This window comes from Syngnathus scovelli, chromosome 19, assembly GCF_024217435.2.
Source record: "Syngnathus scovelli strain Florida chromosome 19, RoL_Ssco_1.2, whole genome shotgun sequence".
Lineage (NCBI taxonomy): Eukaryota > Metazoa > Chordata > Actinopteri > Syngnathiformes > Syngnathidae > Syngnathus > Syngnathus scovelli.
Genome location: NC_090865.1, coordinates 6,587,335 through 6,606,436, shown reverse-complemented (window position 1 = coordinate 6,606,436; position 19,102 = coordinate 6,587,335). Strand labels below are relative to the sequence as shown.

General features: G+C 49.3%; 4 protein-coding genes across 4 annotated transcripts; 2 read left to right on the top strand and 2 right to left on the bottom strand.

The window, feature by feature from the left end:
* Window positions 1–114: 114 nt before the first annotated feature.
* Window positions 115–4,664, bottom strand: LOC125986858 (pleckstrin homology domain-containing family O member 1-A). Its single transcript, XM_049750771.1, has 10 exons — window positions 4,495–4,664; window positions 4,035–4,193; window positions 3,233–3,373; window positions 2,723–2,827; window positions 2,461–2,559; window positions 2,107–2,397; window positions 1,948–2,045; window positions 1,723–1,879; window positions 1,550–1,644; window positions 115–1,488 (listed from the first exon to the last, which is right to left on the bottom strand). The coding sequence occupies exons 1-10, from the start codon at window positions 4,519–4,521 to the stop codon at window positions 852–854; spliced, it is 1,809 nt and encodes a 602-aa protein (XP_049606728.1). The 5' UTR covers window positions 4,522–4,664; the 3' UTR covers window positions 115–851.
* Window positions 4,665–6,047: 1,383 nt separating this feature from the next.
* Window positions 6,048–8,261, bottom strand: tatdn1 (TatD DNase domain containing 1). Its single transcript, XM_049750783.2, has 12 exons — window positions 8,131–8,261; window positions 7,851–7,916; window positions 7,735–7,784; window positions 7,596–7,659; window positions 7,383–7,526; window positions 7,279–7,321; window positions 7,120–7,205; window positions 7,022–7,062; window positions 6,876–6,952; window positions 6,671–6,741; window positions 6,469–6,595; window positions 6,048–6,398 (listed from the first exon to the last, which is right to left on the bottom strand). The coding sequence occupies exons 1-12, from the start codon at window positions 8,195–8,197 to the stop codon at window positions 6,293–6,295; spliced, it is 942 nt and encodes a 313-aa protein (XP_049606740.1). The 5' UTR covers window positions 8,198–8,261; the 3' UTR covers window positions 6,048–6,292.
* A 3,449-nt stretch (window positions 8,262–11,710) lies between these two features.
* ndufb9 (NADH:ubiquinone oxidoreductase subunit B9) lies at window positions 11,711–13,517 on the top strand. The gene is made up of 4 exons (XM_049750795.2): window positions 11,711–11,882; window positions 12,370–12,562; window positions 12,975–13,088; window positions 13,258–13,517. The coding sequence occupies exons 1-4, from the start codon at window positions 11,794–11,796 to the stop codon at window positions 13,387–13,389; spliced, it is 528 nt and encodes a 175-aa protein (XP_049606752.1). The 5' UTR covers window positions 11,711–11,793; the 3' UTR covers window positions 13,390–13,517.
* A 147-nt stretch (window positions 13,518–13,664) lies between these two features.
* On the top strand, window positions 13,665–18,431 carry gnb3b (guanine nucleotide binding protein (G protein), beta polypeptide 3b). Its single transcript, XM_049750782.1, has 9 exons — window positions 13,665–14,761; window positions 15,954–16,057; window positions 16,130–16,275; window positions 16,349–16,412; window positions 16,507–16,663; window positions 16,776–16,842; window positions 16,922–17,123; window positions 17,304–17,520; window positions 17,699–18,431. The coding sequence occupies exons 2-9, from the start codon at window positions 15,989–15,991 to the stop codon at window positions 17,803–17,805; spliced, it is 1,029 nt and encodes a 342-aa protein (XP_049606739.1). The 5' UTR covers window positions 13,665–14,761; window positions 15,954–15,988; the 3' UTR covers window positions 17,806–18,431.
* Window positions 18,432–19,102: the final 671 nt, after the last annotated feature.

The following is a 19,102-nucleotide window of genomic DNA, read 5'->3' as shown; positions in this document are numbered from 1 at the left end:
TTCGGGGTCATGTACTGGAGCACTGTGTGAATGGCTGAGTATGTAGTGCGTGTGAATACATGAAGTTTGTGCGGTTTGTGTGCTCAACGTGTGCATTTCAACAATGTCAGCGCATTTGGTTTTCAAGACTTTTATTTCACGTGCGCTTCCAACAGGAATTCAAATATGAGCAGGAGATGTGTGTGTGCGTGTGTGTGTGTGCCTGTGAACAGCTGTTTTTTGCCCCACTTTTTCTGAAATTGTGTCAGTGCAAGTTCGTGCGGCCAGCGTTTTTTTCTGACAGCCCATAATAGTCAGGCAGCGAAACGCTGCGTGCGCGCAGTTGTGCTTCTCGTGACAAGCAGAAACATGAAAAAAAAACGACTCAAACGAAAAGTTCAAGTTTGAAAGTTTGGGATGACATCATCACTGGACATTATTGCTAATGACATCATCACCAGAAGAGCAAGTCATCAGTTGAAAAGTGCAGCGGCAGCAAGTTATCACAGTTGACGCATTGTCGCTTTCTTCTGCTGGTTTAAAAAGAAAGAGCACAGGTGCTCTCCAAAATGGAACTTTCCTGAGAAGGGGAGTCGGGATGACTCATGGTTGCCGTCTTGTGGAGACAGATGGAAAAACGCAAAGTCACCCGGAGTGTGCTGGTGTCGAGTCCAATGACTCTGATGGCATCCAATGGAGTCACAGAATCAAAACAAAATCATGTGGAGTCAGATGGCATCAAACGGAGGAACATGGAGAAACATGCAATCAAATTGAGTCACATGGAATCGACCTGAGTCATATGGTAGATTCACGAGGGGGGGGGGGGGCTGCCCTGCAAGGTGGACGAAGAGTGAAAAAAAACATTTGGATCAAGGCGACTCTGATTCATCTTCGGGTGACGTCGCCACCTTGCCGGCATTGACTTCACCCTCAGCGTGTGGCGAGGTGGCCGTGCTTGGCGTCATCTTCTCATAGGTCCTTCTGCGTTGGCGACGCAGCGTGTGGCTCTGCAGTTCCTTCACCTCCTGCAGCACTTCCTGCGCTTCCTGCCAGGAACACATGGCTTCCATGAGGAGGCGCTCTGCCTCGGCATGCCTCTTCTGGAGCTCTTCCTCATCCTGCTTCGGTTTTGGGGGCGTTTTGCTCTGACAGGCGTCCAAGGATTCTGACAGGCTCTTAGATTTGTTCTGACCGGCACAGGATGAATCGTCACCGCCATGGAGGCATGGCAGCAAATCAGCGGCGCCACCGTCTGGTCCGAGGGCGTCCTGCGGGGAGGCCGGAAGACGGGACACCTCTGAGGAGGGCTCACAAGTTTTGTTGAGCGGTGAGTCGCCGAGACGGGCAGGAGACGGAGAGCCTCGGGATCGGGGGGAATCGACATCCCGGGAGCGGCGATTCTTGCGCCCTTTGGAGCGCGGCGAGTCACGAGCTCTCGACCGGGGCGAGTCCCTACGCCGTTGACCAGGAGAATCACCACTACGGCTGCGTGGAGATGAAGTCGCCCTGATGACACAAAACAAAAGTTCACACTTGCTCCACAAGAGGGCGTGTGTCTATATCCCACCTGGAATGAGGTGAGTCTCCAGCCCTCAGGTGACGAAGACGAGGCGACTCCACCCCTTTGCCAAACTCTTGCTCAGCCTTGGCTCTCTGCAGCTCCTGTCATGACAGCAACATTCACTCGAGTGGGGAGCAAACTGGGCGTTCGCCGTGCAAGGAAGCGAGAAGATTGCTGACCTGCAGACGGATTTCCTCCAACAATTCCTGTGCTCGTTGCATCTTCTGCGCAATGAGACTCTGCAGCTGGCCCACGGGCTGCACCGATGCCCCGCCCTCTTCTCCGGCAGGGCGTCGACCGAGAGCCCGACGCAACTCCGAGCGAATCATCGCCGGTCTGCCCGAGACAAAATAACACCCAGATGTTTACCCCAAAGGAGCAAGGGAGTCATTTTCACTGTCTACCTGGAGGAGAGGACTTCATCCATGGATGCGCAGCGACTCCGCCCCGCGATTCCGCTTCTCTTCCCAGGCTGAGGGGTTCTGGATTGGTTCTGAAGGACCTGAAAAAAGACATGCAGTCACATCTACACGTTGGTCCACCCACCATGCGTTTGGTCTCACCTGCTGGCTCTTGTGCACCTTGGAGTTTTCCAGATGGGAGTGTTTTCCCCAGGAACGTTCGCTTCCTCTGGGCAAACTTCCCGTCTTCATTTTGGGTTCCTCCGTTCGAACGCGTAGTTTGGACACATCCGTCCCTGAGCGCTGACGTCCGCCACCTCCGGCCGCCGCCAACTCTCCAGAGAAGCCCGCGCCGGACACGTTCTCCCAGGAGGCGCCGTCACATTCTGAGAAGCCGCCTTCCTCCTCGGCCACCAAGTCGAGGGTCAGCGAGCCGTGACAGGACGAGGAAGCCTGACAGGAAGCGACGATTGAGAAGACTTTTCAGATGCACCGGCTCACTCAAGGGTGCCATACCACGGTCATGAGGTGTCCCCGGGTGGGAAGACGGCGTCCGTGGGGAATCTTCGCTCGATCTCTGGTGGGATGCACCAACACCTCCTGCTCCATGGTCACCTAGCCACAAGTGGATGTGGGTGGCCATGTAAATGATGACATCTGACTTGACTTCATTTCTACATTGGTCATCCTCTGCTCAAAATCTGTCTCAATTGACCAACGTACAGGACACGTGATTATTTCGTGAACTGGAGTATTTGTGTACAAAGTGTGTGGCCACCTGGTCCAAAACTTTGTTTTTGGCCTTGACGATGGCGACGTTGAGAGCATTGACCCACGATTCTTTCTCCTCTGGACTGACGGCCAGGAAGAGAAGGTTGGGAACCTGAAAGAGGACAGACAACACGGCCCGCTCAGCACCTGAGGACAGTGACCCGTTTGCCGAGTCGTTGACGCTGGAAGATGACATCATCGTGAATGATGATGATGAAGATGGCAGCAGATTATTCCGCTCAGGCTCGTCCTGTGACGCACTAATGGGATTCTGTGGATTAAGTCTTTTACGAGTGTGTGTGTGTGTGTGTGTGTGTGTGTGTGGGGGGGGGGGGGGCGAGGCCTGGGCTGAGCCAATCAGAACCCTGAGGTATTCGACAATCAGAACATGGTGGGAATTAAACCCCGCCCGCCAGAGGGATGCTGGAGAAAATCCACCAATGAGGAGGCAGCTCATTTCAAGCGGGGGATGAAGTAAATCTCTCCCGGGAAGGAGGCAGCGCGTCTTTCAACCCACCTTGTTACCGGGCCGTCGGCATCGTATGAGGGCGAAGCGGCTGTGGTTCTTCTTGCTACGGCTTTTGGCCCGCCTCAACTCTTCGGAGCGCTCGTAGTCGCCCAGGTCCAAAACTTCCGCTGACTTGCGCTCGTCCCTCACCTGCAGAAAAACACTTCTCATTACCCAAATGCCCTCGCACATTACTGAATTGTCTGCCACGCCCGCTGAAAATGCTCGGTGGCCGTTGCATAACAAGGCGGCGGTACAAACGAGTCAATAGATGCGTCGATCGATATGTGAGCAACGTGACGCCGCCACATGGACGATAAAACGCGCAAATTTGAGTGGGTCTCTCAAAACAAGGCCTCTCAGCTCATCAGTGTGACGCTAATACCAGATCGCCCAGACGCCGCAAGCGCATGGGGATGATGCGTGCTTTCCAAAAGATGGAATCCAAACGGCTACAACACTAATCTCTGGAAATGACCTAACTGCGTGTGTGATGCGGATGTGCATTTGTGCATGCAGGAGTGTGCATTTGCATTACAAATGCTCACCAGTGTGTGCGTGCGTGCGTGTGTGTGTGTGTGTGTGTGTGTGTGTGTGTGTGTGTGTGTCAGCTGCAGGCTCGGTTATGTCACATGATCTTTGATTTACTCGCACGTGTTGACTGCTCAGCCAGCAGCTTTGGCCTGTATTTGGGTTTGGATGCATTTGATGGTAAAACGTGTGTCTCACTCCAGCATGTGTGTGTGTGCGTGCGCACGCATGGCAAACGCACAAGACGTATGTTGGGTGTGCGTGCGTGGTTGGTTCCCACCTCCTTGTCCGATATGAACAAGTGTTCTCCCCTGAGAACCACGTAGCGGTTCCTCCAAAGCTCCCTGAAGATCCCGCGGCCGCAGAACTTCCTCAGCCAACCAAACTTGTCCGGCTGTGGTGGCGCACCCGAATGGGCCGGGTCCCGAGGCCCCTGCATCTGCGGACAAGCACATACCCACGTGAAAATAAACACGTGAGCATCGCGGCCCGGTAGCTCCTGAATATTTTTGAAACGATGTTCGCATGTTTGACATGTTCCGACTAAGCCGAAGAGATCACAACAGTGTCAACAAATATTTCCTCTCATCTGCAGCGTCGACGCTGATCTCCTTTCCTGGTGTACCTAATGAAGTGGCCACACCGGCAGGCAGCGCGCGGACGAGGATGAGGGAGAGATCAAGGTGCGAACTTATGAATGGATGATGTTTGCTAATAAACGTGCGCGTGCGCCTTCTTACCGGTCCTGCGTGGTCGCTCTTCTTCATTCTCGCTCAGTTTCTTCTTATTCAGCTTCTTCTTGCTTTTCTTTTGGTTCGTCTGTTGTCTGGCGAGAGGGAGGCGGCGTCCTCCCTGCGAGCGCGCGGGCGGGCGACCAGGCAGATGCTCCCCCTCAGCGTGCGCGCGCACTTTAACCTAGATTCCGAGTGCGCATGAAAGCGCCATCTGGCGGCACGAGCACGGTCGCGCAGGCCTAAACAAAGACGCTTGAGTACTGTAATAATATATTTTCATGGGATAACATTGGGGCTGAGGGGGGCTTGTACAACAATGTAAACCGCCCCCCCCCCAAAAAAAAAGTCCCAGTTTGGCCAAGTTGTGCAAACATTACCTGGTCGGAAGGCTCCATCTGGTCTTCTAACTTTGTACGTTGTGCGGCATTCCGTCGTCCTGTGAGTGGCCCGAGACAATCTGGGGCGCCGATGCTTTGGAGCGTCAAAAGATGAAGCCTCATGTGCCCATCACCAGCCTGAGATGACGGCCCGCCCGGGGAGACCCAGCCGAGCTGACTCCGACTGGCTGGTGTCCGAAGTCTCTCTGATATGACATCACACAGCCGTTCATCATCTGTGTAGGCTTTAGTTGGGCCACAGCAAAAGGATGTTGGTGTTGTTTGCCAAGCTGTCGAAAAGAGACACCCCAGAGCTGGGAAAGACGCCCGGGCTTTCCAACAGTGCCCGTGCCCCGTCCTGCTACACCTTAAGACCGCAAGGATTGAAGCATGGAAGGCCGCCTCAACCTGGACACCGTGTCAGAGATGGACATTCTCCGTCAATTCATCCAAGATGTGGCTGCCCAGAACCAGAGAGATATGGAGACCCTCCGGCAGGAAGTGAATCACGCCGTGGGCCAGACGCATCGAGACGCCAAGACCGCCCGCCAGGAGGCCAGGAGCCTTCGTCAGGAGGTGCAGAAGGTTCTGGGCCCCAACCTCCCGGATGCGGAGGCCCTGCGCCAGGAGATCCGTGAGCAGACTCAGAGAGACATGGACGCTCTGCGCCAAGAAGTGCTCAACATGCTGCAAAGAGACATGAAGCTCTTCCGCCAGGAGTCCAAGAAGCTGCGCCAGGAGACGCAGAGCGTGGCCACCCTGCGCCAGGAGTGGGACGAGGTCCGCGGTGGCCTATGTTCGTTGTCGGATAGGCTGAAGGCGGTGGCTGACCCCAGCAACACCAACGCCGGGCTCCCCAAGGCCGCACCCTGGAACTCCACCAGGAGGAAGCTTCGAGATACCTGCTGGGGGATCTCGCTGCCTCTGGCCATGACGCTGTGCGCCGTCTTTGGCTTCGGCATCGGCATCACCCTGTCCTAGGACACCCTCTTTTCGAGCCCAAAAACAGTCCCCGAAGAAAATCCCGACAAAAGTTTGGTTGTGATTGATTTTGTAACTCCTGGCACTGACATGCCCTGTGACTTCTATAAACACATTGCTTGACAACCGCTGGCCCTGCTGACTTAACCTTTCAGGCCACCTTTGATTTACTTGTTTTCATTCACAGAACTATTTCAAGTCTTCATGGTTACGCAAAAGCAATTTATTGTATTTGTAAGTAACCGTTCTCGACGTCGCTTTTCCGTACTGTAGCGCTGCGAGCCGACTCGAGGCCAACAGTTGTCCGGGTCAATATCGGGGCACAGGATCAAATCAGGGCATATCTAGAAAACGGACCGGTGGCCCAGTCAAGGCGGAGGCGCGCAAAAACAGCCAACGAGCCTTCTAAACGGACATGGTGGCATTGCGCTCATGGCTGCTTGCGCTCATCTGGCAGAGGAGAAGAAGAGCCTGTTGGTGTTGTCAAAGATGATGTTGGAAAGCTCCAAGGGATCCTCCTCCCTCGACGCCGCCATCACCTCCAGAACTTGTCTGCACCAAAAGACACAAAACCAAAAGCAGTGTGTTTCAGCCACCCCCTTCTGGACCCGGTGGTACTCACATGATGTGACAGGGCTCGTTCCTGTCCTTCAGGCAGTGGCCTGCCTCCCATTTCTTCTTGGTGGGAAAGACGGTCTTGACATATTTGAAGCCGGCGTGAGTTGTCTTGACGCCGCACCACGGAGCATCTGGCGGCCGGAAACGAACCGAAACGTCAGCCCGACACATCAGCCCGATACGTCCGCTTGCTCCGGACAACTCACCCGTTTCTATCATCAGTCGCTCGGTGGGGATGCGCTTCATGGCTTCTAAGTTGGCCTCGCTTTTCAGGGAACTGAAGAGGGCGGGTTTCGTTAGCGCTAGCTGCTCGTTACCCGACTGCACGCCGTGGCGCAATGGACCGGTCTTAATGGCAAAGATTACGCAATCACTTTTGGAAGTGTTTGCCCAAAGTGCGCTGGCTCTCACCAGCCGTTGATTCCGATGTAGAGGTCCAACTCGATGAGGGCGGCGGCCTCCTCCGCCGTCCCGTCAAAGGAGTGGACCTGGCGCCGGGATTGAAAAGTCAAACCAAAGGTTGGACCGAACATCCCCGAGACGTTCGACTGACTCACCACGCCTCCCACGCATCGGTCTCGATTCCTCCTCATGATGTCTGCAAATCGAGAGGACGGTCAGATTGTGTGAGACCGAAGCGGACCTTGTGACTCACCCGTAAAGTCCTGATGGGAGTTGCGGCAATGCAGGAACATGGGAAGCTTGGTCTTCTCGGCCAGATCAAACTGCATCTCAAAGTATCTGCAGGTATCCAAAAACAAAAAAAACCATGACGGAGAGCTGGTAAAATGGCGGGCAGACGTGCTGCACTTACTTGAGTTGCGTCTCTTTGGGGCAAAACTCCAGCCGGTCAAAGTCTACAAAGACAGGAAACCAGAGGGAATCGCTCTTTGGACAGTCTGATTGGCAGCAACTCACCCAGTCCGCACTCCCCGATGGCGACCACTTTGGCCGGGTTGTCTGTTGCCAGACGCAGGAGACGTGCCAGATACTCGGTGTCACCGCTCTCCTCAAATTGGCTGCAGCGGGTCGGGTGGCAGCCCACCGTGCAGTAGAAGCCGTCTGCGAGAAAGCATCAGAAAGTAAAGTGACCAATGAAAAAAGCCCAAAAGCTGTGATCGCCACGGCTACCTCTGCTGTGGGCTAGTTTGACTGCCTCCTCGCTGTCCTCCAGACTTCCTCCGGTGATAACAAACTACACACCAGACACATGATCAATTGACAATGTATTCATATAACAGCGCCGGTGGCCGAACAAGTTGGGCGTCACCTTTTGGACGCCCGCGTCTACGGCTCTGTCGATGACGTCATGGAAGTCATCTGCGGGATCACAACAAGGCCAAAAGTGAAAGCAGCGCAGCCAACGTGACGGAGCAACATGCTTACCTTGGTGCTTGCGCTTGCCTCTGGAGAGCCCCCGGAACACGGGATCCGTCAGATTCACACCAATATCTGATGCACGGACGCAAAACATAATGTAGATGATCCGATCCCAAAATTATTCCCCAAAACTGTCATCCGTAGATTGTTTTTTCTTTGGTTCAATGACACGCTATTGTAAACCCATTTTTGACATTTAGCGAAAGCTAGTGTCATTAACTCAGGACAGATCCATGACCTAGAACAATAACAGTGTTGATATTTTCTTTAGGGATGTGTGCCTCACCGATGAATTTGTGCCGGGCCATAGTTGAGCGAATTCTGCTTGTCAACAACACACGTGCAGCCTTCATCCGGGGTGTTTTTTAGGATTACCGTAAATCTCCTAAAAGAGTATCTGACGTGGCTCCAAGAGCAACCAAAAGCCCGTTGTTGGTTTCCATAACAAGTCTTTGTAGAATAGTGCCTTACATAGTAATGCTGTGTTGATTTAAAATGTGCTTATTTTGGCTCAGGTCGTTTTCAGGTTTCATTTAGGATGCTTGGTTAACCGGCCACGACCCCTGCCTTCCCTAACGGTTTTCATTTGTCGAATGTTTGTGACACAAGATTCGTTGTGACAGGATATAGATAGTGCCTTGGGTTAAAATGGAAATAAAATATTAAATATTATAAAATGTCGCAATAACTATTTAAGACAGCAATGCCAAACGCGTCTCGAGAACGTATTTAATTTTGCGCGTTTGTTTCCAGGTTTACGGCTTACGGTTGTAAGGAAAGCATCCATCCATCCATCCATTTTCTGAACCGCTTAGTCCCCACGGGGGTCGCGGGCGTGCTGGAGCCTATCCCAGCCGTCATCGGGCAGTAGGCGGGGGACACCCTGAACCGGTTGCCAGCCAATCGCAGGGCACACAGAGACAAACAACCATTCGCACTCGCACTCACACCTAGGGACAATTTGGAGTGATCAATCGGCCTACCAAGCATGTTTTTGGGATGTGGGAGGAAACCGGAGTGCCCGGAGAAAACCCACGCGGGCTCGGGGAGAACATGCAAACTCCACACAGGGAGGGCCGGAGGTGGAATCGTAAGGAAAGCAGTCAAACACAATTCAGTGGAAAAACCATGGCTGACAAAGGGAATCTTAAACGCTTGCAAGAAAAAAAACCTGTTATACAACGATTTCCTAAAGATAAGAACAAAAGAAGCTGAATTAAAATATAAGACCTATAAAAACAAATTGATCAAAATAATGAGAAACAGTAAAAGGAACTACTATAGCAAGAAACTGGAGGAAAACAAGAGTAACACAATAATAACATGGAAAGTGTTAAATGAAATTATTAAAAACAGAACTGGAAAGCCAGGATATCCTTCTTAATTTGTAAACAGTAACAATATAACTATAAATGAACTTGCAATGATTGCAGAGGAGTTTAATGATTACTATGTTGGTATTGGGCCTACTTTGGCGGAAGAAGTACCAAAAAAAGGGAGTACAAGTGACCTAATTAAGGATGTACCCATAGCCAAAAGTATGGTTCTAAGGGGAACGGATGAGACGGAAATAATAGAAATTGTTAGAGGATTTAAAGGTAAAAAGTCAACTGATTGTAATGGGATAGATATGTCACTTGTTAAAAATATTATTGAAAGTGTGGTGAAACCCCTAACACATATTTGCAACCAATCCCTGACAAATGGTGTTTTTCCGAGTGAAATGAAAACAGCTAAAATGATTCCGACATATAAAGCTGGGGACAAACACATATTCTCAAATTACAGGCCAATATCTTTACTCCCACAATTCTCCAAAATACTAGAAAAAATATTTTATAAAAGGCTTGATGATTTCATCACAAAACAAAATATACTGTGTGACCAACAGTTTCGGATTTCGGAAAAATAGAACCACCAAATAACAACAGCTATTGAAAATAGACGATATGCTGTAGGTGTCTTCTTGGATCTTAAGAAAGCTTTTGATACTGTAAATTATGAAATACTGTTAACAAAACTTGAGAGATATGGCATACAAGGTATGCCACTCACTTGGTTAAACAGTTATTTATCAAACAGGAATCAATATGTGCAATTAATGGACTTCAAATCAAAACTAAAGCAGGTAAAGTGTGGGGTTCCTCAGGGCTCAATATTAGGCCCCTTGTTATTTATTTTGTATGTTAATGATATGTGCAAGGTCTCCAGGTTACTCAAGGCCGTAGTTTTTGCAGATGACACGAATCTGCTCTGTAGTGGGGATGACCTGGACCAACTACTGGATACTGTGGGTATTGAAATGGAAAAATTACAGAGTTGGTTTGACACAAATAAATTTACATTGAATTTAAGTAAAACAAGGTATATTATATTTGGAAACCGTCCGACAAACACAGACAAAATTCTTACAATAAATAATATAGAAATAGAAAGAGTGAATGAAGTAAAATTTCTTGGAGTGCTAATAGATAAAAAATTAAGTTGGAAACCACATATAATGTATATCAAATCAAAGATCTCAAAATCACTGGCAGTATTGTATAAAGTAAAAGATCTTATAAACCAAACATCATTATATTCCTTGTACTGCTCCTTCATACTCCCATACATTATGTACTGTGTGGAGGTGTGGGGCAACACATACAAAACAAACACAGATCCAATCTACATTCTACAAAAAAAAGCAATACGACTTGTAAATAATGTTGATTACAGAGAACCATCTAACCCTCTTTTTGTAAAACTGAATGCACTGAAATACAATGATCTAGTCGATTTTAAAACCATCCAACTCATGTACAAGATAAAAAATAATCAATTACCAAACAGTATCCAGAGGTTGTTTGAGTGGAGGGAAAGTACCTATTATTTAAGAGGAACACTTATGTTTAAAAGAGATTTGGTGAGAACAACTTTAAAGTTGCATTGTATAACAGCTAAAGGTGTGGAGTTATGGAACACCAGCAGTGACGAACTAAAGAATTGTAGTACTTTACCTCAGTTTAAAAAAATGTATAAAGGCAAAATACTGATGGGATACCGTAACATCCAGGTGTTTAAACTGCTTTTGTGTTTATCTAAAGGAGGTGTATGTATGTATAAGTGTGTGTATGTATAATATATATATGTATGTATGTATGTGTGTGTATATGTGTGTGTATATGTATATATGTGTGTAGTATGTATGTATGTATGTATGTATGTATGTATGTATGTATGTATGTATGTATGTATGTATGTATGTGTATATACATGTGTGTATGTATGTATGTGTACATGCATGTATATATGTGTACTTTAACATATCTGAAAATGGACAAATCTTGACGGAATCAAGCAAACATGTGGTTACAAGGGGTAGAGCTAGATAAGCCTAGGCTTCCTTCTACTCCCTTTTGAACAAATAAGATTTTATGATAAAGTGAAAATTTATAACGCAGTCTTTTTTTTTCTTTTCTTTCTTTTCTATTGTACTATGGAGTTATTATTTTCAGTATTTTTTACTTTCTTTTCTTGTATTTCTTTAAATGTTCGAAATAAACAAATAAACAAACAAACAAACAAACAAACAAACAAAGACAGCAATGCCAAACAAATAAGATTTTATGATAAAGTGAAAATTTATAACGCAGTCTTTTTTTTTCTTTTCTTTCTTTTCTATTGTACTATGGAGTTATTATTTTCAGTATTTTTTACTTTCTTTTCTTGTATTTCTTTAAATGTTCGAAATAAACAAACAAACAAACAAACAAACAAACAAACAAACAAACAAACAAACAAAGACAGCAATGCCAAACGCATCTCGAGAACGTATTTAATTTTGCGCGTTTGTTTCCAGGTTTACGGCAAAATCATGACTCCACAAACTCCCAGAGTGCTTTGCGCGCTCTCAACTGGAAGGTGACACGAAAGGGAAGCTAAACAAGCCAAGCGACAAAGTGGGAGGATGGCCGCCGCCTACCTCAGCCACCAGCAGAAAGTGCTGCGACTGTACAAGAAATCGCTGCGACACATCGAGTCTTGGTGCATCTATCGGTAAGAGGCACAAACCCGGAAACATTTCTGACATGACTGTACGACGGCGTCGCGCGAACGGCTAAGCTAATGGCTAAGCTAACGGCTTGGCAGGCATGTCACTGTTAGATGAATTTTGGATTGATCTGACCGAGAATGTGTTTTTTAGCCTGCATTTCCTCAAGACTTTAGGTGCCGGTTTTTGTCATTGACTTCCTCTTGGCAGCCCATTTTAGCATCATTATGATCACGAAAAAGGTTGACCGGAGGTTGTTAAGGGAGAAGTGGAGAAAATGACATTTCACAACAAATAAAAATGAAAGATTGGGACGAACTGTAAACACCATGGAATCATGGTATATGTAGAACAAGATTGATGTTATTGTTTGTAATTCTGTAAATAATCATAAGAATTAATGCAGGTCGTCACTATGCTGACCTTTCAGTTCCTTCACATTCATACAAAGCCAGTTAAATTTATTGTAAAAGTTGTTACTGACGACTGCAGGGACAAGTACCGCTTCTACGCGTGCCTGCTGCGCGCTCGCTTCGATGACAACAAGAACGAGAAGGACATGATGAAGGCCACCAAGATGCTGAAGTTGGGCGAGGAGGAGTTCTGGGAAAACCAGCATCCGCAACCCTACATCTTCCCCGACTCGCCCGGCGGCACCTCCTACGAGCGCTACGAGTGCTACAAGGTAACCCCACCCTTTACCACACCTTCATTTGTCACGCTTTGCTTTGCTCCATCACACCCCTCCAAAAAATATTCCTAGTGAAGAAAATATAGCTAGCACATCAGACTGATCCTCATAGATACCAAGTATCGATATCGCTTGTACTTTTTATACCTAAGGCCTCAACAAAAGCAGTGGCGAATCATTGTTTCTTTCTGATGCATGTGATGATTTAGCAAAGCCCTGAAATGTTTCTTTTAGCTCTATTGCAATAATTCTCATTTGGACATTTTTATAGCCTTTTTTGTGAATAATGTTTTTACTGCCCTCTGCTGGATTGCACGGGAATAACAGTCCGTGTGGTCTTCCTTTGATCAATGTGGACAGTGGATGACGAAATATATTTGAACTTGAACTTTTTTTTTGGCGGTAGCTGCCTGAGTGGGTCCTGGAGCATTGGCACCCGTCCGAGAAGGCCGCCTACCCCGACTACTTTGCCAAGAGGGAGCAGTGGAAGAAGTTGAGGGCGCTCAGCTGGGAGAAAGAGGTGCGCCCCATCTTGTGCTTTTATGATTGTTTGTCATGTAAATTTGATATCCCCAAACGATGAAAGTCGTTCACACCCAAAAGCATCTTCCCCAGAATAATGTTGTTAAACATTGATTTGGGAGATTCAATAAGCTGAGACCCCCCCCCCCCGCCTTGTGACATTCCAGGTGGCTCAGCTGCAGGCCGAGACCACGACCGAGGGTCCCAGTTCGGAAGCCCTCCCCCCGGCCCGCAAGGAGGGCGACCTTCCGCCTCTGTGGTGGCAGTACGTCACCCGTCCCAGGGAGCGCCCCACATAAACAGCCCACCCGTTGTTGAATCAACATCGACAAGAATATTTGACTTTGTTCACAAGTTAACTTTGGATGGCTGAGAAGACCACCTCATTAGTTGCCGCCACACATGTCAATAAACACGTGAAGATGAAGACATGACGTCTCTGTTGTTTGTTATGCGGGCAATGGCTGTTCTCTACACGTCAAAATACTGCTTGTTAAAAAAATTTCAAATGTATGACGCAAAGTCTGACATCACAAGTGAGAGAATTGCCAATTTACAAACATTTATGGTTATCTGTAAAACAATGTCAAGAACCAAGTCAAAAATTGCCTGAAGGACCAAATCAAGAATACAGTCCAAAAAAATCATCAAGAAGTCAAAAACTGGCTAAAGAATCAAGTTGAGAACAAATTGTTGACGCCCCCCGCCTAAGTCCCTAACGAGATTGGCCGTCCCCGGATATCCCATTAGACGGCGATTAAGCGGGCTCAGCTGGTTAGCGCTAACAAAGCCGTCAGCGATTGGCCACCCTGGGGAAAAAAGCTACCAATTAGTTTACGTACGCAGGAGAAGAAGAAAGGGCACTCTCGGCGGCCAATGACAGAGCTCGGAGTGACTGATTCCAATAAGTTGAAGCACGTTCAAGGCTGATGCTTGCTTGGCACCGTACCCCCTGAGAATGGCTGGTGACCAGTCCATTCTTTGTCTCTGTTTTGTATGCATCTATCCTGACATTGACTGGTGACCAATCAATTAGTCATCTGTGTGGCATGAGGTTTACGAGTGACCAATCATTTTTTGTCTGGATCTACTCTGACATTGATTGGTGACCACTCCTTCACTTGTCAAGATGTGTTCATGTCACAACTTTCACTTTCTTGTCAACGCGTACGTTAACATCGAGATGTTTGATGATGTTGACTTGGCGACCAGTCAATTGTCTGCAGGTACATTGAGCAGCGACCAGTCGCAGCCTCTCCCCTTCCTTTTTGTCCTTTTTTTTTTTTTTTTTCCCAGGCGTTGCCGGTCTTGGACTTTCCCAGCGACCCATCCTCTCCCGTTTTTCCTCTTCCTCATGGCACTGATTGGACGAGCCGATAACCTGATTTCCTCCCCCGCGAGCTCCCAATCGGTTTAGCCTCCTCACCACGCTCGCTTTGGTTGTGGCTCTGGCTGTCTCCTTTTCTCTATTTCCATCTTTGAGCTTTATCCCTTCATTACTGATCTCCTTCATCCGCCGCAATCCTGATCGGCGCCAGCAGAGCGGAGGAGCAGTCGCGCACCAGCGAGCAGTCACCGTCCCAGAGCAGCCGAGCAACAGCGGCCGAGCAGCAGCAGCAGCAGCAGCAGCAACGCCCGATTGTGGAGCATCCAGCGATAGAACGGACACAGGTGAGCGTGCATCCGCTTGGGATTTGGGACCCGCCGGCGTAGACACTTTGGGTCTTTTTGGTGCCAGTAGAACTTTAAAAGAGCAGCTTGTAGGATTCTTCTCACGTGTCACCTGCCGTATTTGCTGGTGAAGATCAACATTTGAGGTGCCACAATCTCCTCGGCAGGATTCTCTCACTCTTTGGTTTTGGGGCAACTTTTCCCGGTCCATTCTTCCAACCTCACTTTTTTTTCCCCGTCCTCCTTGAGAACGTCCCGGGGTCGTCCTGATCCCGGCCGGGGTAAAGAGCGGCCGCTAATCGGATGACAGGAGATTTCACCTCTAAAGCTTCCCGTAAAAGATCTCCTGAGGGATTTGCACGGCCACTTTCAGCCCGTGGTTCGTCACCACACGCACCGTTTTGCAGCCTTTCACCCCTTGAGATCTTCTCAATTCACACTTATTCTCGATGAAGATCAGGCAACAGATAAAATAGCCACAAGTTTTTCTTGGTGGAAAACATTTGTGATAAGTGCTCGCAGGAGGACGCAAATTTGCATTTGTAGCCAGCGAGTAAGCTCTCAGCACACAGAAGATGAGTCCGAGTTAAAAAAAACCGAGCTGAAATGCAAAGAACCTTCCAATTAAGACAAAAAGTTGCGCAGCTGACTCTTTGCAAAAAGCTCCGTTCGCGTTTTGTTTTTCACTCTTAAGGAGCACAAAGCACAAAGTTCATATTCACGCTTTAGAGATTGTCCATAGATATGGCTGTCACCCCCTTGCAATCTCGTGGAGCCTAGCAACAGAACCTTTGGGGAAAATGTTGAAATGCGGGTCGCCGTTATCCACACCCGGTCCGGCCTAGCCGCACCCGCTTGGGCGCATCAAGCGGTTAGGGTTCAGTCTTCCCGGTGGAGTTCACGCTTTTGGGGTCGAGCTTCCGGGTTTGTCGCTTGTCATCAGAACGTTGACAGCATTAGGCGGGATTACGTCCATCAGGTACATGTCTAATCTTTCACGTCGGGAGGTGACCCGTGTCAACGTATTCAGGCCACGGTTAAAGTGGTCTTTAGTTCGTCATGGACTGCGTCAGGCCCCAAAGCGGGGTTAGCTAATTTGGATTTGCAAAATACGGCCAAAATAACGGCTGGCGTAGACTTTGACAGTTGTTTACTCTAATTTGTTGTGCGCTTTTGCTTTGCTTTGTTCCAGTTTGCAGCCACTAAGGTCCCCTCGCCACTGTCGCCATGGCAGCAGAGAAAGCTGAGATTGATGCGTTGAAAAAGGAGTGCGACGGGCTGCGTGCCAAGATCGAGGTGAGCCAGCTCAAACATCACCAAAGTTGCCTGCGTCCGTTTGGCTGAAGGCCGGCTCTCCCCCTGCACCAGGCGGCGCGCAAGGCCGTCAACGACACCACCATGACATCAGCGGCGAGCGGCGTGGCCTCGGTGGGTCGTGTTCAGCTCAAGCAGAGGAAGACACTCAAAGGTCACCTGGCCAAAATCTACGCTATGCACTGGGCCGCCGACTCCAGGTGAGTGACGCCGCACGGGCTGTGCTAGCTTGCTAAGCTAACTGCCGAGACTTTTGATGACCTTGTGTGCCAGGCAAATGGTGAGTGCGTCGCAGGATGGCAAACTTCTAGTGTGGGACACCTTCACGGGCAACAAGGTGAGTCGCCGCTGCCATCGTTATGTGACAGCGTCTGGCTCCTCATTGGGTAGCCGGGACCAGGCGTGATCTCTATGTTTTTTTGCTGTCGCAGCTGGTGGCCGTCCCGCTCAAGTCGGCCTGGGTGATGAGCGTGGCCTTTGCGCCCTCCGGGAACCTGGTGGCCAGCGGTGGTCTGGACAACATGTGCACCGTGTACAACATCAAGGCGGCCAGCCCCAAGACTCTCCGGGAGCTGGACGCACACACAGGTGACCAAGCGCACCTCTCTCAATTCACGGGGGGGGGGGGGGGTCATCCTCGCTCGTCCACTCTACAAAATGACCTCGGTGGCGAGCTAAGCAAATGTTTCCGATGACCAAGGTTACCTGTCCTGCTGCCGCTTCCTGAGCGACTCGGAGATCCTGACGGCCTCGGGCGACACCACCTGGTCAGCCTCCCGCCGCCCGGTCCGTCGGCCGACCTCTCGCGTCTACCGCCTCTTAACTCGTCCCGTCCTGCGCTCGCAGCTGCCTGTGGGACCTGGAGACGGGCAAGCAGAAGGTGGTGTTCACCAACCACATCGGCGACTGCATGTCCTTGGCGCTGTCCCCCGACATGAACCAATTCATCTCCGGTGCCTGCGACTCACTGGCCAAGCTGTGGGACATCCGGGAAGGAACCTGCAAGCAGACCTTCATCGGACACACCAGTGACATCAACGCCATCGCTGTGAGATGCTCAAGTTGGAACCGAGCGTATCATTTGCTAGAGAAATGCTAACACATCACGCTAACTCGCAGCATCTATGTTTTTCCACGCGTGAAAGAAAGCACGCGTGAAAGAAAGCACACACGCAAGCGGCGTCGGCATTGTTCTCTCAACCAATCGTTTGTCCTCGCCCGCCCGCAGTTCTTTGCGAGCGGCAACGCCGTCATCACGGGCTCGGACGACTGCAGCTGCAAGATGTACGATCTGCGCGCTGACCAGGAAGTGATCGGCTACCAGGACAGCAGCCTGAACGCTGGTGTCACGTCGGTGGCGCTCTCCAACTCGGGCCGCCTCATCTTCGCTGGCTACGACGACTTCAACTGCCACATTTGGGATTCTCTCAAGGGCGAGAAAGTCGGTGAGTCCACCGGGTGCAAGTCGGGTGCCTAGTTGAGTCCGGATTGGACGCGGTCCCGCCTCAAGCCTAACAGACAGGCTTTGAGGGTGCTAAAAATAAATATTTAAAAACTGTGAAGCCCTCACAGGCAGGCGTGTGATTGGCTGTTGCGCTCAGTCTGGTTTGTCTTTTCACGCAGGCGTTCTGTCCGGCCACGACAATCGCGTGAGCTGCACCGGCGTTCCCGAGGACGGCATGGGCGTCTGCACGGGATCCTGGGACAGCTTCCTCAAACTCTGGAACTGAGCATCCGGCCCGGGAACCCCGTTGGGAGAGGGAAGAGAAAAAAAAAAAAAAAACGGAAGGCTACATGTTTTCAGGAGGTTACATCACACGCGTCCTCTCTCTCATCCAACTATGCAAAAATCAAACAAAACCCGTCGGGAAGGCAGCAAGCAAGATGGCCGACCGGCGAGCATCCACCGTCCAGCAATGAAAAATCCATCGCAACCTCAAAAACGCTCCCCAACACTAGGATGGTTTTAAAATTAAAATGAAACAAAACAAAACCAATCAGAACGGATTGCTATGGAACCAAGTGTAGCGATGCAGACGTGATGTTCCGGTGACAGGCGGCGTGAACTAGCACGCACGTAGCGAATACTAGATGCTTTCCTAATTAATCGTGTCAAAACGTTAGCATGGACATTTGATCAGTGTCAGCTTTTTTTTTTTTTTTTTTCCGGACTGCGCATAGAGAGGCCCCGCCCCCCTTGTCCCTTCCCTCTCCCTTTACTGTGCAGATCCATATGTTGATTAATAAATCATGTACGCAGTGAAACAGCTCAAACTGCACTTTGTAGTACTTTTGACGCGTGTGCAGGTCCTCTGTAAAAAGACACTCTTTCTAATAAATGTAGAATTCTGCATTATTAACAGCGTACGTGTCCATGTATGGGCTTAAAAAAAAAAAAAACTACACACACCTTAGCTCAATGCCAAAATAAGAAAATCTACTGCTGCTGCCTTCATGTTGGCTCTTCCCTTATTCCCCTCCACCATTTGAAAACTACATTTGTTGTTTACGACGGAATTGAACACTCCTTTCGCTGGCTGACTTCAGATCGTCGCGTCAAGTTGCGACTCGCGGAATGGGACCGACCCTGCTGATGTTTTATGAATGAAGCGAGTTTTTGCGTTTTGAATTTGTTGACGCGGCCGCTTTGCTGGCCAGCGTGCCGCTTGCTCAGCATTGACGTTCGCTAACTTGGTATGGACACGCATGGCGCTAAAAGCTTCTGGTCCAACCAGCACCCACCGCCGATTTGGTTTTCATGACTGTAGGGTCTTTTTTTTTTTTTTTTCTCCATGTTTTTGTTGTTGCTGCAGGTACATTTTTTGTATGGATATAGTCTATGAGATTAACGCTCAGATTTCTTGGTTTCGGGGGAAAAAAACGGCCATCCAAGTTAGGCCGGTTTTGGTGAGTGGCAACGTAAGGTGGTCGCCGGTGGCTTCAAGTCAGCGCCGCTGTGGGCTCCCCGCCTTATCCGTAGCCGCCTTGAGCGCAGTTGCTTCACGTGCGTTGCCATGACGACGCTAG